This window comes from Patagioenas fasciata, chromosome 14, assembly GCF_037038585.1.
Source record: "Patagioenas fasciata isolate bPatFas1 chromosome 14, bPatFas1.hap1, whole genome shotgun sequence".
Lineage (NCBI taxonomy): Eukaryota > Metazoa > Chordata > Aves > Columbiformes > Columbidae > Patagioenas > Patagioenas fasciata.
In genome coordinates this window covers 16,178,939-16,196,536 of record NC_092533.1, presented here as the reverse complement: position 1 = coordinate 16,196,536, position 17,598 = coordinate 16,178,939, and the positions used below count along the sequence as shown (strand labels likewise).

At 41.8% G+C, this 17,598-nt stretch overlaps 1 protein-coding gene across 2 annotated transcripts in view; it reads right to left on the bottom strand.

The window, feature by feature from the left end:
- Positions 1-17,598, bottom strand: part of SLIT3 (slit guidance ligand 3) — a 488,520-nt gene that overhangs the window by 230,712 nt on the left and 240,210 nt on the right. For both annotated transcript variants that reach the window (XM_065848802.2, XM_065848803.2), the window contains exon 6: positions 9,999-10,070. In XM_065848802.2, the coding sequence (XP_065704874.1) occupies positions 9,999-10,070 (72 nt within the window). The remainder of the gene's footprint in view (positions 1-9,998; positions 10,071-17,598) is intronic.

Genomic DNA, 17,598 nt, shown 5'->3' with positions numbered 1-17,598 from the left:
TGTGCAATTTACATGATCTGAGCTTCTTTTGAGGAAATTTTAAAACGATGCAGCAATGTGGCTGTTTAAAAGGACTGTATAACATCCCTTGCTCTATGAACAGAGTTAATATATGTTCATGTAAAACCAATTTATGACTGAAAGGCTGTAAAATACAATTATAGCATTAGAGTTTAATTCTTCTTTTCCCTCCTAAAGTGTTTTCCTTTCTAGGCATAACAACTTTGGATTGAACTGAAATGCAGGTGGCTTCATTTTCATACGGCCACTTTATCTCATGGAGCCACCCAACTGCATGATAGCGAAGCCGTGTAAGAGACTGCACCACCGAATGAGAAACATAATCATCCCCTTCTGGGTTCTAAATGTGGCAAGAAAACTATACGGGCTTTGTCGCTGTTGTTTTAAACACCTGGTTCTGCTCGCTCCCAGAAACGTGCAGCCGAGTTCTGGGCTGATGAAAGCCAAGCAGCAGCCTGGCTGAGATGGGGTCAAGAAGAGGGAACATCCGTCTTCTTCTGTGGCCAAGGAAGAGGGGTGCAGGAAATGCGGACCCCCGATCAATTACTGAAATTAATTTTTGAGCCTAAGTCATTGTCTTCTGGAGGAAACAAGAATCCTGATTTGCACCAGTGTTTTCATCACTTTTTTTTAACAAAGACTAAAAATGAGAATTGTGTTATCCAGGAAAAAAAAAAAAACAGTGATGCAGTATTAAGCAATGAGTTTTATTCGCCTGTAAAGGGACAACAAATCCGGGAACACTGTCGCCTGTGTAGAAAATGAAATATCAACACTCAGTCCCAGTGAGGTGGTAAAACAGCTGGAGACGCCAGAGACCCACACCAGCTCTGCCTTGAAATCTGAAGAGCACTTTGGCTCTTCCAAACGCACCCAGGGCAGGCGGCAGCGCTCCCTGCGTGTCCCTGCGCTGCAGCAGCGTCCCACGGGCACAGGGGGAGAGGAGAAAACTAAAAAGAACATTTAAAATAATAACAATAATTTTCTAAAAATGTCTCAAGCAATGGTTTTAACTTCGTCCAGCTGGAAAGGTCAAGAGGAGAAGGCGAACTTTGTCCTGCGGATGGACGGTGTTTACAGCCCCCACTTATTCATGGAGTCTACACTGAAGTGGTGTTGCTGTGCTGTTTTGGCTGGAGCCTGCAAGCGCTGACCCCTCCATGCCCAGCACAGCACCGCAATGATTCCGTACAAAAGGTTTGCATTAAATGTAATGAAGCATATGACAAAATCAATAAACCTGGAATGGTGCGGGTATCATAAAAATGATGTAAATTCAGAGTTCACAGTGGTTATGAAGCTATTTAGAATTATAATTAAAACCAGTGCTATTTTTTTTTTCAGAATAAAAGCTCTTTTTGACAGTCACAGATGAATGTTACAGGAAATTTTCAACAAATGTATTCAAAATTAAGGTATGGCACAAAGACAGCATAAATTATCCAAAGATAAACTGCATGCATAGGTTAGCCTAAAAAGGTATAAAGAAAATCTGATTTTCATGCTTTTTCAACTGATGTCACATCCCATTTTAATCAAGTTTTATATCAAAAGGACAGTAAGAATACCACATAGCCTGTTTTTAAATCATGGTTATTTTCTGGAGTTTGTTTCTGTCACAGAGACTTTCGCAAGACTAATAAAATAGAGAAGGGCCAAATCTGCTATTCATTACTCTCTGTACAAAAGCGGAGCCGCAGTATGGGTGTTGCATCAAAATTTATCTATGCTTTATTAGTATAAAAGAATAATCAGCCCAGAAAGCACTGAGCAGAGCTCAGCAAAATAAGTAAGCAGATAAGTAATCCCTGAAAATATCAATAGTCACCCTGATTTTCCGTAGCTGATTTCAAACCCCAGATAGCGGATCCCATTAGACCTGCGGGGAGGTTTTCTCTTGTCAAGCTCTGGACATTAAGCTTGAGGCCTCATTTAAAAATCTACAGCAATGTCACATTGAGGCAACTGAATTATACACAACTTGAATCTCTAGATTCCTGAAACTGTTTTTTCAATTAGTTTCCACCTAATCAAATGGAAAATTCACTACAAATTTTAAATGAGACCATCAAGCCTGGGGTTCTAACACCCAAACACTGAACGTCTGCAGTCTCCCGTGCAAACAGTTCCCATCCAAAATCCCACTAATGACCAACTTTCAGAGCGGCACTGCTAATGGCTAGAGAAGCAGGGAAGGCAATAAATTATGCAAAATAGAAAGCATAGGGAAGATCAGAACAGAATGTGAAGTAGATGGAAAGGCCAACTTAGGCCTGTGTGGTACGCTTCGGCTTTCCTGCCATCAGCATTAGGATTTTACCTTAAGAACGAGGGAAGTGTTGCCTTAAAATGGTGCTTAAAATACATTTCCAGAAAAGCTAAAAACAAGTGGTATTTATGCTTCTCTTAGGTGTACAAGAAATGTATAGAAATCTAGGGTTTGCCTAAAATATGATATTGAATACAACATATATTGCAGTAAATATACTGAATAGAGAAACTGGATAAACCAAAGTTATGTATAACCTTATTATGGAGGTAGTCAGCCCTGATTCACATCAGAACAATGAAAATTATAAAAATATTAAATGCCACCAAACATACATCCTCCACTACTAAATACTGCAGGTTTATGTACTTCTATTTCATAAGTAGAGCACACTTAAGAGATATTTCAGCTTTTATTTATCTGCCATTTTACTCAGGGGAGAGCAACCTTTACAGTGAGGAAATCTGTTTCTCAGGAGTGATGGTTCGGCTTCTAATGAGTTGTTGGTGACAGATCCCTTGTGGCTTCGTGAAACAAAGACTTCCTGAAATGCAACTGGACAGAACAGCGCAGACATCCACTCTGCTTAATGCAGATGTTTTCATTAAAAAACATAAAATAAAAATCCACAGTGCACGTTCAATCTGTGAAATCAATCTCAAGTGAAGCACAAGTGGTAGTTCAGCACATTCAACAGATTTAAGATCATTCTGTGCTGTTTAGTCCGCCTGGTGTTTTATTTATTAGTGAGGAACATGGGAAAGGGGTTATATAAACCAAACTGTGTTTTAAAAATGCAAGTATAGTCTAATCACACTACCCAATATGACATACAGTTAAGTACTACTTTAAACCGTTCTTTTCCAGTATTTATCATGTGTGTTGCAGAATTTGCAGGTTATTAGTCTGCACATGTTTCTGCCATTGCTCCCTGATGCATTCGGGACCATGACAATCTGTTCAGGAATAAAACAAGGAAGCAACATTCCCTTTAGCAGCTCCTCTCATAAAATAGAGGAATATCCTGCTTATTGGGGCCAAACCGCGCAGCTCGCCATGCGAAGAGCTGACATAACATTACTGCAGAGCATTCGCAAAAATGCGCTATGGAGACTGAAATTAGCTCGCTAGCTAGAACCATCAGCGCTGAACTGGCATCTTTTACTATCAGTGGACAATGCAAAAATCCCACACAGCTTTCTTCCCAAGAAGGTAAATTTGAATAACGACTGCTCCTTACGATATGAGAGATTTACGCAAAATTTTCAGGATTGTAACGACGCTTGAAAAACACCATATCTCTTGACTATCGTAGTAAACTGGTAGAGAGCGCAGCGATACTTGACAAGCCATACTTGACAAGTACGTTTAATTATTTCTATTCTATGGTTGAATGGCAAGTATTACAAATATGCTCTACAGTGCTAGTTGCGATGGATACAAAAATTACATAGGAACAGTTCTATGTTTTTCGAAGGTGAATGCAAAACACCTCCCAACAGGTTCAGCTTTTTCCACAGCCTGTGGGTACCATAGTCTAGAAAACCGCAGAATTAACTCTTTATTCAAACACCCTGCTCACCCGCGGCCATCCCGTGAGTGCGGGGAGCCGGGCAGCCTGTCCCCAGACAGGACGGGCACCTTGTGCCCAGGGCCATCCCGCCTGGCCGTGCACAAACAGCAGGAGAAGAAACTGTGATTAAAAGTTTCTGAACTACCTTTTAAGTTTTAACCTCTGTGTTCCTAACAGTTTTACTTTTGGCCACGTCTGTGGCAGCTGTGATGTTCTGATGGCAACGGGCAGGGTGAATTGCAAGGCACTTTCAACTGGGGACAACGAAAACACAATTCCTCCCTACGCCTTCCTGCCGGCTGCAAGTCCAGCCCCACAGCATTGAGGGCTTTTTCCTTTTTTTTCTTCAACTTTTAATATAAGAAAGACAAGAAAAGTTATTTAGAAAGATCAGGGTATGAAGATTTTAAAGGTTAGTGATTCAGAACTGAACAAACTGGAAGAGAGGGAAGCAAAGGGATGATCCGTGCCGAAGTGTCCTCAGGCAGCACAGCCAGCAGCAGCTGCCCAAGCAGAGCTGGATCCCCAGCCGGTCGGTCCCTCCAAAGGTGGGTCGGGACTCTCACGCAACAAACGAAGCAACCGGCATCTCTGCCGCTTGGTGCGATCGCCCTCGGCACCAGGCCGGCTGAGGATGGAAAGACGCGAGCATCACCGTATCACAGAACATCCACTGCTAACACTCAGACTCTGCTCGGCTGGCTTTGCATATCTCACCTTAAATGCGTTCTGCAAGGAACATGCATGTGCATTTCAATCAATCATAGCTTTTTAATGAGTTATTTGTGAAATATATGCTTTTTGAATTTATTATGAGGGGTAGAACAGATGGCAAAAGCTCAAACTAATATATTCATAAAATTAACTTACGCTGCAGGTGATGTTTCTCCATAGAAGGCGGTAAGTTGGTAACGTGTTATTTTAGCATTATAATAATGGTGCATTACAATGGAATGTCTAGAAAAGCAAATGTGATGGCCACAGAGATCTCCCTTGAATTCATTACGGTCACTACCACAATGAATACCAATTACAGGAGATAGAAAGGAATACACTGTTGGAATACATTGAGTGCAGTGTGAATTTACAGATAAGGAGGAGAAAAACTATTTGCAAATTTTTAAGGTCCAAGTAATATGTTCTTTTCACCCCCTACAGAGTGCAAAAGGCTTGTCTCTAACGAGTATTTTCAAATAGCTGACTGTTTCAATACCTCCGACTTGTTTTGTCAGCTCTGAAAACACTCAAAAAATACCAGCTGAGATCAAAGCAACCTGAAATCTGTTCCATAATACAAATTTAGACTTCCTTCACATTCTCATGTATTGATATTTAAAAGATACTGTGCCTTTCACGCACATCGTCAAATACAGACACGCTTTGTTCAGTCTATAGAAAGATACATAAGCAAACGCACAAGCCAGCGTGTGATAAGCCATTCTCCTCTATCCATTTCATTGCTTTTATTTGAGGCCAAGCACTAACTTCAGTAGACTTATTCCAGATTTTACACCAAACGAGTGGAAAATCTGGCCAACCATTTATCTTCCTCTTTTTGTTTTATTTAACCGCAAACTGCAACAGTAACGCTGAATACCGTACACAAATGTCGAGAAATTAACGCCAAGAATTTCAGAGGGCTCCGGATAACAGCTTCCCTTGAGAACACAGACTAGAGTTGAGTTTGCTAGTGTAACATTTCATTAAGATATACTGTGTATTTATGTACAGCAAATAACTCAGAACCACTTGCTTGCTTTCTGCTTGTGAAATGGCTACACACAAATCAATCATTATTTCCCTGGGTTTATTCATTATTTTAACTTGACAAGCATGTTTAATTATTTCTATTCTATGGCTGAATGGCAAGTATTACAAATATGCTCTATGGTGCTAGTTGCAATAGATAAAAAAGTTACATAGGAACGGCTTCATGTTTTGCGTAGGTGAATGCAAAACACCTCCCAACTTGAAAAGCAGGTTCAGCTTTTTCCAAAACCTGAATGTGCAATTTTGATGTTTAATATTTGTAAAAGTCACATGCATTGATGCTAACAGTAGATGCGCGCAGAAAAATAGGAGTATCTTCCAGGAAAAGCCATTTAACAAATAAAAACCTGAAACTAATAGTCAGAAAAATATTTTACAGCACTCGCACAGCTCTGACTTTTTATATTGCACACGTAATGTGACCAGTAGGGAAGTAAATGTGTAATGACTTAGAGAAGTGGTAAACGTTACATATGTGCTGATGTATTTCTGCATTTTTAAAAGAAATCTAAATGCTTGATTTCTTCCTCCAAAGGAACCTTTAGGGCTATAAAGAAGAACATTACTCGCAATTTCCTAAGTGGCCCCAGGATGCAAGGAAAGTAGCTTGCAGGTCTAGTAATATGAGCTATTATCTTCAGTGCGCCTGAGAAATATTTAGACAGAAATGCAACGAGCCTGTATTATCATGACAGATGAACCTGTTAGCCTGTGTTTTTCTGAATCCCAATGCTACCAAATGCTATCTTACAATCAAAGGCTACAAAAGGAAAAAGAAGCTGGATACACACGGAACTGAGTTCCAGTGAATCAAGACCAAGAAATGGCAGCAACTGCTCAGAGAACAAGCAGGAGCTGTGTAATTTAACGTGGTCCCAGTTCCATGTGCTGTTCAATGGGGTGTCTCCACTCTGCTCTGCCATTCTCCCCACACATCTGCACTGCAAATAGATTCATGTTTACCTCTCAGCAAATCATTCAGTGTCCTTTAGAGCCCTGTAGGTCGTGCGGACACAGCTCCTGCCTCCAGCACTTGCACCTTGCCGTGGATCTGGACGCTGGCAACGAGTCTGTGTCCTCTGCACACACACGCCGTGCACGTTTGTGCTCTCACTGCCTGTAGAAGTAGCTTTTCCTGAGAGGTGCAAGGTGGGGGCAGGTGACAAAGGAGCAAGACTCAGGGAAACACGCAACCAGGGTCCTGCCACTTTGGTTTCAGGCAGATCTCTGCTTGCTGGTCAGTCTCAGGCTATCAGTTTTCCTCACTGCAATGCTACAAAATAAAAAAATAAACTTCTGCCAAGAGACAGCAAGAGGACACAGAGCAGCACTTTGCCAGGAGGAGTAATTCTTTGCAATCTGTCCCGTGCATCTCTTACAGGGGAACAATCCTTACAAGACAAGCAGCTCCGGTATCACCCTCCCTCCAGAATCACATTCCTGCAACGCTTGGCGATCCCCACACAGGTTGTGTTCAGCTTCACAGTCCTGAACTGGGCAAAGCCAGAGGAAGAGTGGGAGTATACTGCCGTAACCACAAGTAAACCCCTAACAGAGAGGCTGGTGCTGTTACACGATCTCCATTTGAGTCAAGCTCTGCACGTTCCTGTTCTAGGAAGCCGGCTGCCCTTGGTATGGTGGGCTGGGCCGGTTAATTCATCAGGAACGCATCACCAGAGAAACACTGGATGCCGCGATGTGACACAAGCAGGGAAACGTGCCAAAATCCAAGAAGCGGCTCTATCTATTTTTATGATGGAAGGCCACGGCGGACAGTGCTGAGTTAGCCCAAAGCTCAACAAGACCCACATCCATATACTTTAATTCTTGAAATAAATGTGCTTACTCGGGGCTGGATTCCTGCAAGAGACATTTCCTGCTCTCTAAGTAATAAGGAACAGAAATTGAACACAGGTGCGCACTGCAAGCTGGCCCTCGCTTGCCCTTTCTTGTGCTGCTCTTCTAGGACCACTGAGTAGCATTTACACATCTATTCTGCAATGTGCTCAAAGCGTCAGTTTACACCCAGTTCCAAATAAGTTCACCACTGGTAATGGGCATTATGTGTTTATGAAACTTTCTAAAAGCTGTATAATTATTTCTATATTTTAATTAGAAATAGACTTACTAACTTATTGCATGCAGATGCTTCATTTGATTTTACAGTTAAATAGCAGCAACCACTTCTTATATTAAAATAATTCACAAAACGAACTTTCTCCCACTCAGGAGTTTCAAACCCTTGTCTTGCCAGCCTCTGCTTTGGCTTCACCTCATGCAAAAACCTTGGCCTCCTGACATTTAAAAGCTCTTCAGCACAGCTCCTCTACGATTCCATTTTCCTGGGCTCACTGCTCTGCTAAGAGAATGACAAAAGACAGAAAGCTTTTGCCATTTAAAAAGAAATGCACGGTGATAAATATCCTGAAACACTGCTTTCTATAACACTTTTCTTAAAATTATTTCCTATCATTACAACATTTTTCTTTTATTTTTAATGACCAAAATTGTCAGGGTACCAAGCCAGTCCTGCAGCTCAGGTGCTCAAGGGACATCACCAAAGACTCTCGCCCCTCAGCACACGCAGCAGCACCTCTTCCTTTAAATTCAGGATTTTTTAAAATTTTATTTTATTTTATTATAGACTGGGGGCATAAATTACAGGGCACCTGTGATTTTTCTGACAGCTTACCAGAGGTGAAATCAATTTAAAATAGCAACATCTGTATTCGGAGTTTAGTTGGACAATTAATAGCGAATCACAGTCGGAAAAGGTAGATCTTTGTAACCAGAAAACATCTACTGTTCCTCTAGATTATATAATGTAAGTAAAGTCGATGCTGATGTGACAAAAAAAGCCATGCTTCTGTCTAAAATCCACAATCTTACAAATCAGACCTGTTCACACAGGTCCTCGGATGCTCCTCCACTGAAAAGGAGGCTTAGATGAGTTTAAACGGCCCCTCAGGATGTGTTTTCAACAGCTGACATTCAGGTAAAAAGCCTTCACACCTGAAAAGCCGAAGTTGCTGTTGAACATACCAGCAGTAAGTAACAAACCATTAAAGAAACACAAGCTGGGGATGCTGAATGCCTGCAGAAACAGCTGCACATGTTATACGACGTGTAAAAGCCTTCACGGCCTGTCTGTCTGCAGGTCTCCAAAGGAGCCTTGTGCAGCGCGCGGAGAAACAGGGGCCATCTCACCGCCTCGCTCCTCTGCTCGCGTTTCCCAGTTTGCAGGAGGTCCTGCTTGGTTTTTACGCGGTGCTGTCTCCCTTACACGAACCCCAGTGATGTGACAGACCCCACAGGACAGCATCCCCAGAGAAGGCACAAGGACTGTGCGTTGCTCTTGGCCGTGGACACGGTCATGCTCGGACTCATGCTGACAGCCCTTAGCAGCCTAGAGGAAAAACCTTACTCTGGACACTAAAGAAGTTGTTCATTGGGGCAAGAAAACTGAGCATGGATATGTTGCAAGACTGTTTGTAGAAAAGTGCACGTTTTCAGATCTCCTTCAGCTGATTCTTCTACTAATTCAACAACAAAAAAAATCCAAACCATTTCCACTATGCTTACAATATTGAATATGTTGGGGTCACAGATTTCAGCTGCCGGTGTGGGAACACAAGGCTAAAACTAATGGCTCTGAAATGGTTCTGAGAGCGGCTGCATTTTTGTCAGGAAATCCCGACTCTGGCTGTTATTTCCTTTTTCAATTCACCTCGTGTTGACTCCGATGATGCCAATGGTGCATTAGCTTGTAGGTGCACACAAAAATGCATTACTGGTAAGTAACATGTAAGAGCCTCTAGCAGCTCTGGAAATATAGAGCTGAAAGTCTTTATTTACACATATTTCAGACTACATGTTACAGAAAAGGCTAGGCCAGACTAGCTTATTAGTGCAAATGGCAAAATACACTTTTCACTCTTTAACGGCTTTTTAAAGTTCCTTTAGCTTTTGATACATATAAACTGCCAAAGCACGCACAGTTAATTTCCCAAATTATTTGTTTTCAATTTTCTGCTATTGGTCCTCAAGCACTGTACCTGTGTGCCACACTTACCATACATACTACATCTAAGTGAAGTTGTTCAATTTCTCCCCAACTCTACCAATTCATTTCCTATGAGTATCGTGCTTCAAGGCTTGGAGAGTGATTTCACTGGATTTTGCATGGAGGGATAAAGCCTTGAAGTCTGTTTTTCCGTAACTCAGAGGTTACGCACACACAGCAGCGCCCACAGCTCCGTTCTGTGCTGCACAGAGTTACCGTGCAACACCAAAACAGATTGAACAGCCAGATGTGACCCAGGGAGAATGGTTTTCACCACAAGTATTAAAGACATTGTCACTTACAAGTTCTTCACATCAATGATTCCTCGAAAGGCCTTTCTGGGGATTCCTTTTATCTGGTTTTCGCTCAGGTCTCTGAATAAGGGAAGAGAAAAAAATATATCATATTAACAAAGTGAATACATTCCTCAAATCGACACAAGATAATGGAACATAAATGCACTTGGAAAAAGAAATATTTCTGGGTTTGTTACATCACACTATGTCTTATATTTTCTTTATCTCCTCTAGAGCTCTGTGACATGAGCTGAAATGAGACTCTGGTGAAAATCACCAGAATTCATGATCACTGAAACGTGGTCATGACAGCCGCGCAATGCCGCGGCTCGCTGTCAGGTACCTGCAGCCAAACCTATGCCTTCACATCGAAAACCTGCAAATGTCATTTTCTCACCATGCTCCTGTTTACTGCCCACAAAAATACTGTGATCACAGCCCCTCATCTGAAGTTAATATTCAGGAAAAAAAATTGACAATCATTCTCTTTTGAGTTTTGGAAATTTACAACCCTGCATTGTGTTTCAATAGGAATGACAAATGTTTTAACCTTGTTTAAAAAACAAAGCAAACAAACCACCAGCAATTCAAAACGTCTTTCTGGTACTTAAAAAATGACAATGTACTTCAATTTAAATCATTACATCTGCATTGCGAGTGCAGGTAGAGCAATGAGCACTGCAGGTTACAGTTTGCTGTTACACAACCTGCATCCAGTTGCTTTTTCCTTTGACGTACTATGAATATTTCCCCTGGAATTTTCCAAGTTCACAACCCCTCCCAGTGCCACTGGAGCAGGACGAGGGCTCCAGGAATGGGGGGGACACAGACACAAAATCGGAAATCTGCAGTGTTTTCAGGTTCGGAAAAGCAGCGCTCACAATGATCTCTGAGCTGTGCACGGTCAGCATGGAAAAGAGGAGCAACTTCACGCCAGTTCAGGGTATAGAGTGAGGGGAACAGAGCAGCGCAGGGAGATGAAAGGAAGGCAGAAGAGAGGGAAAGAAAAATGGAAGAAAAAAGCAATTGGAGGAAATGGAAGATACAGGGATGGCTGGAGAAAAGGACAAAGAAAGGCGATCCCACGGTGCAGGAGATGACACAGTGCATCGTTTGGTGTGACCGTGTCCCTGTGCTACAAAAGCCCAAGACTTTGCTCCAATTTCAGAAAGAAACCCTGACTTTCTAATGCTTATTAAGACTGATTGGCAGTCATCTGTACTCCCCAGCAGCTCCTCTTTTCTGTAAGTACATTTTGTGTTGCAGCAAGCCCCCTTCCTGGGCTCCACCAAATTGGTTTTATCAAATGAGAGGCCAGAAATCAGAGCCTGTCACAAAAGCCCACAGTGACACCGCGGGTCAAGACGTGTCACCCCAGGCTTTATTCTGCTTTCCATCAGGCAGATAGAAAAAAAAGGAGACTATGTCCTTGTCATGAGACTAATTCAATTTATACCAGTCATGCAGTCTACACCAAATTCTCAAAGTAGCCACAATTGTCCATTCAGGCTATCACACACAAAAATGTGCTGCTGGATACAAGTCTCTTTTTCAAGCCAGATTAAAATTCTTTGTGACCTTCACAATTTGTTTAACACTGATCCACACCCTGACCCTTCCTTCACCTCCCCTTTCTTGTGCCAACAACAAAATATTAGTTCTTTTAAGACAGACCTTCAACCCAGACAAATGTCCAGGCGACCCCAACGGAGAAGAGTTGAAAGCGTATTTCAGACCTACAAGAAGGAATTCTCTTGCTGAAGACCCCTCTCATGACAAGGAATCACTTTGGTGTGACACTGAGGCACAGCAGAGCTGCAGCCAGCAGTAAAAGTGTGACAAAACGGCTTAGGAAGGCAAAAATTAGTAAGATCTGCAAGCAAGAGACACACACAAAGCAGAACAAAAAGGGCTTGACACAGTAGAATTGTGTGATTGAATAAAACCCCACTAAACCCAGCAACGCTTCGAGTTGCACTTGGCCAGCATTTTATTGTACATTATTTTCAAATCAAGTTTAAAAATAAATTGGGTTTCCAAGTTCGTTTTTGTTGTTGTTGTTTTGCTTTTTCCTAATATTATCATGGTCTAAAGGGCTAACTATAGTTTAGCTCGCTGTTTTGTCTTTATGCTCAGGTCTCACTTGCGGACCAGCAAAACCAGGAAATTAATGCATTTTCTATAACAATCTTCTTGTAAGCTGTATTAATTTTATTTCCCATGTAGGTGCTCTCCTCTAGCTAACAAAACTGCCTCTCTAAACCTCCAGGACCATGGACTGATTTCATAAATACCCCTCACGCTCTGAAGAAGTGACAGCCTGAATGGCATTAGTGACACAGCATGGGAGAAAATTCCCAACCGCATGCTCAGTTTTCCGTAAGTACCTTCTCACTTACATAATCCTCCATTTTTAAGACAGTTAGGAGGAGCGACCATCTCTGCTTCCTAACACCGTGCCAAACTTTTGTTGAGCGCCTTTCACAAGCAAACAAACAGCAACCAGGCTCAGCCCGCACGCTCCACAGAATGTGCTCCGAAGGGCAGAAGGATGTAACGAGCGACTTGTCTGTATAGTTCATCTTGAAGTTTCAGCTTTTCATTCCCTACATCTCATAATAGACATAATGAGCAGCTCTCATTGACATTATGTAAATTAAGTCTTACTTATTAGTAATTGCAAAAAAACAGATAAACAAGTGTGAGAACAAAAACCCCCTGAAACAGGCAAAAAAAAAAAAAAGTTATGGTATTCAAGAAAAAATGAACAACTAATCTGAAGAAAAAATAAATGATGATTACTAGTACATTTCTTGTTTCTTATACTGAAGTTTCAAGCTGATTATTTCTGTAATGGAATACGAGTCCAATGCCTGGATGTGTGATGGATCTTAAGAGGGAATCAGAAAAATTCCAGCTTTAGAGGAACACCCAGCTGAGGTTCCACAGGAAGGTGTCCAGGCGGGTTTGAATGTCTGCAGAGAAGGAGACTCCACAACCTCCCTGGGCAGCCTGGGCCAGGCTCTGCCACCCTCACCAGGAACAAGTTTCTTCTCACATTTAAATGGAACCTCCTGTGTTCCAGTTTATACCCCTTGTCCTATCATTGGTTGTCACTGAGAAGAGCCTGGCTCCATCCTCCTGACACTCACCCTTTCCATATTGATCACCATGAATGAGGTCACCCCTGAGTCTCCTCTTCTCCAAACCAAAGAGCCCCAGTTTCATGCAGTTCAGCCCACCACACAGCTTTCAAGCAGTGTAAATGCCACAGAGATCCTGTCCCAGCCCCAGCAAAGTCTCTTTTACAACATGTCCCCCCCCCCGCCTCCTTCAACCCCGGTCCTGTTCGATGGAAACACGCCTGGAAAGGCCTCGGCAGGTCACAGAGGAACCCGCCAGGTGACTACATGACCTTTGATGGTCCCTTCAACCCAAACTACTCTATGAAAAGCACAGCAGGACAAGATGTTTGATACATTGGAGCAACAGCTTCCAGAGGCAGCATCACGCGGTTAGTGCCATCGTTTCAGAGATGGGGACACAGAGGAACAGGTATTCAAGAACTTCGGCTGCAAGCTGGCACAGATCAGAGATGCAGGAGCCAACCCGATCCAGCAGCAAACCTGTCCTCACAGACCACACGTTAGTCTCATCCTGATCCAAACGAGAGATGGCACAAGTCAATACACTTTTTAGTTCTTATTTTAATTTAACTAAAATGCTTTGGACACAGATTAACTCCCTCTGCAAGTCTAATGCTGTTTTCCTGATCTTCAAAAGTGAATCGCAAGAGCTTTATTGATAAAAGGATTGGAAGGGGAAAAAAATCCCTCTCCAAACTGCTGATGTTTTCTAAGAGCCTCTGGAGTCTTTGCTACAACTCTGGGTTTTAGCTTGTTGCTTTGACACCGGTTATTGCATCCTAAGTGAAATTTCGACTAACATAGCAATAAAAGACATTAAGACTCTTGTTTTTTTTTAAATTTGCCAGTGACGGAATGTAAATCAGTTAATTGGAACATGGACCCTACGAACATTCATAAAATAAGAGCCCTCACTTGAACTGTAGATCTGAAAGATTAAAGCAGCTACTTTAATACAACTCACAAAGTTATGGTGGTACTGAAAATAAGATGTACTACATGGAAACATAAAAAAAAAGTCAATCCCAATAGCTTTATGCTTAAGTTGCCGCCTTTTTCAAAAACAAAAAAATCCCTCTGAGCAGTTTACAGGCATTTTCCAGACATTTTTGCCATACAGATTCTAACATTTAAAAAAACTATTCTTTAAAAAAGCACTTGACTGAAAAGCAGTTTGATTAAGAAATATTTATTGTGGGTGAACACGACTCTCTTATTATTTCTCCTGCACAAATGAGCCAAAAGATCATCATTCAGTGTTCTCCAATTAAGAACAAGACTTGCCCTTAATGTCTAAAAAGTTTAATGCAAAGACTTAAAGAACTGGTCAAGAGCAAACACTTCACAGCAGGACACGTATCTTTCCCAATATATCGATTCCATAATAAAACAGTAAACTCACAGAGTTAACCGTTAGCACATGGAACCAATGTGCAGCTAAAATGAAGGAAAAATCCAGAATAACTAACCTGATTCCTTCAAGTACCTTCTAGCTTATCCACAATTCAATTGCTTCTTGGAATACCAAAGAGAGCTCACACACAACTCTTTGGTGGCAGCTGATACAAGATCATAAGTCATTGACTCTGGTTGATTCAACTGTACAGGGATTTATAGGTTAAAAACCCATTTCAGTCTTATGCATTTGCAAAAAAAATAAAAGTAAACATTCTTGAGGTTTTGTGACTATTCTTCAACTCAACATGTCTTTATAACTAGACTAAAACCAGGCTGAGCCACTCCTCAAAAGGTCACATACTTAACATAACCTGGTCACTGCAATTTGTCTCATTAGAACTAGTTTTAATTTGTACAGCATGTTACACATAAACTCTATCCTACAGCCTTTTACTGAATTAACACAATTAAGAAGTTAAAGAGTAATAGATGAGTAAAAATTAGGGAGTATAATCCAAAGAGAAAAGGTATCTCTAAGCAACACATAATAGAAGATAAGCAAGTCAGTGAAGTGGGGAATGATGCAAGTCAGGTTTTGGATCTGGAGGTGTAGGTGCCAGTACACACAAGCTCAAGGATGCAGACACTGAAATCAGATCAAAACAGACTCTGTAAATATATTCAGCTACATTTAAAAAAAAAAAAAGTCTTTGTATCACATTAAGCTGGCATTTCATTCACACCAAAGAACACAACATTTTTTCTTCCTGTTCTGCCAAAATTGTGTGGCAGTTCTTCAGTGGTTTAAATTAACATTTAACATTTTCAACAGCTAAATACTTTTCTTACCTAGGAGCTATTTCCAAAACTGTCCAATATTAGAGACTTCTCCCATTCTATAGATGGATTAACAACCGAGCTGTTTAGGGGAAACTGGTAACTTTGAGCACAATAAATTCAAGATATTGATAATCTTCACACCGACCACATCAGCACCTGTGTTTTCAGGAGGGGTCTTACGCACTCAGCAAGGCAATGGTCTCCCCCTTGCTCTATGTTCAGTGTAAAAGACGGGATTTACCATGAAGTAGCAGTTTGAGCTCTTGGTCTAAAAGGAAAATGGGTAAGTCTTGTTGCTGATGGGCTACAAGGCAAGAGCATTGTATAGCATTATTCTGTGGAAACTTGGCATAACTGCTGGTTTTCTAAAAGGAGAAAAAAAACATTTCCTGCTACTATTGCAATAAAAGTATGGATGTTGACAGCATCCGAGTTCTGCAAAACAAAAGCAGGTCCTACAGATGTTTTGTATCCAAAGAGCTGCAACGTGATTGTGTTTTTGCTAAATAAAATATAGTTGGATATCAACTGGTGCTCTGGGAAGCCTTTGAAAAGATGTTTCTAGTTTTGCCTTGTTTGTTTTAAAGGAGAGAATTTAGCTCAATAAATCTGATTAAACTAGTCCTCTCTGCTTTCACACAGTCACACACTACTGCACAGTCCTACCGCTGAGCTCCCCGAAGACAAACACGACAATTTCTGTGTTGGTGGAGCTTTACGGTGAGGTGATAGACGGTAACTGCGCACTTCAACATTGTCCCATGTGCTCTAATTAACACACGCTAATCTCAAGAGAAGGACACCCAACACAGGCCCAGCTTAAAGACTGGGGAAGAGTGTTCACTATGCAATTAAGGAGGAAAAAGATCTCAGCAGTGGTTTATCAATTCGGCATCATCATCTGCCTTCTCCAAAGCCAAATTAAAAGCCATCTGCTAATAAAGACCCTTCAAGGGACCTGACCTACATGGGCTTGGACAAATTCATGACTCTGGTCCTGACACAACTACAGGGATCACTCAGTACATGGGGAAGTCTTTCTAAATGTCTAAAAGAACAGAGGAAATGCTTTTGCACATGCTTCATAAGAGCTTCTTAAAATTTTCTTGGTCACTTCAAGCAAAAAATAATCTCACCCCGTTTCACTAAATGAGACATGATGCTACAACATTTGACTGTCAATGCACCCAACACAAAACCAGGAAAAAATAAATCTACTAGAGATGACAATAAGGCTTCTTTAGTAGTGGTATTTAATACAGGTTGTTAGTGCTTTACAAAATGGTATTAATACTAATCCTTCATTTTTATCGAGGAGACAATGTGACTAGAGCAAGGTCCTCTAGCAGGGTGTGGGAAGAGACAAAAAACACCTTGGAAGTCACAGATATTAGTTATTCCATTTTATGCAATTTATACATTAAGTCTTACTACATGTGGTGAGATCGGCAGAGAAACAGCATGCACACTTCTGATAATGTATTTAAGAGAGATTCACAGAACCGCAGAATGTCAGGGACTGGAAGGGACCTGGAGAGCTCATCATCCAGTGCAATCCCCCCATGGAGCAGGAACACCCAGCTGAGGTTCCACAGGAAGGTGTCCAGGCGGGTTTGAATGTCTGCAGAGAAGGAGACTCCACAGCCTCCCTGGGCAGCCTGGGCCAGACTCTGCCACCCTCACCGGGAAGAAGTTTCTTCTCAGATTTAAGTGGAACCTCCTGTGTTCCAGTTTGAACTCATTGCCCCTTGTCCTATCATTGGCTGTCACCAAGAAGAGCCTGGCTCCATCCTCCTGACGCTCACCCATTATATATTTATAACCATTAATAAGGTCACCCCTCAGTCTCCTCTTGTCCAGCTCCAGAGCCCCAGCTCCCTCAGCCTTTCCTCACACGGGAGATGCTCCACTCCCTTCAGCATCTTGGTGGCTGCACTGGACTCTCTCCAGCAGTTCCCTGTCCTTCTGGAACTGAGGGGCCACAACTGGACACAATATTCCAGGTGTGGTCTCCCCAGGGCAGAGCAGAGGGGCAGGAGAACCTCTCTGACCTACTGACCACCCCCTTCTAATCCACCCCAGGTACCACTGCCCTCATTTTGACAGAAAAATCTCTTTTACTGTGGAACTATCCAGTACTACTATAAATGTGCATTCGCATCACTGACCAAACAAAGGGATCCCAACATGATGTTGTTCCTGTGCGATACCAGTTCTAGTTT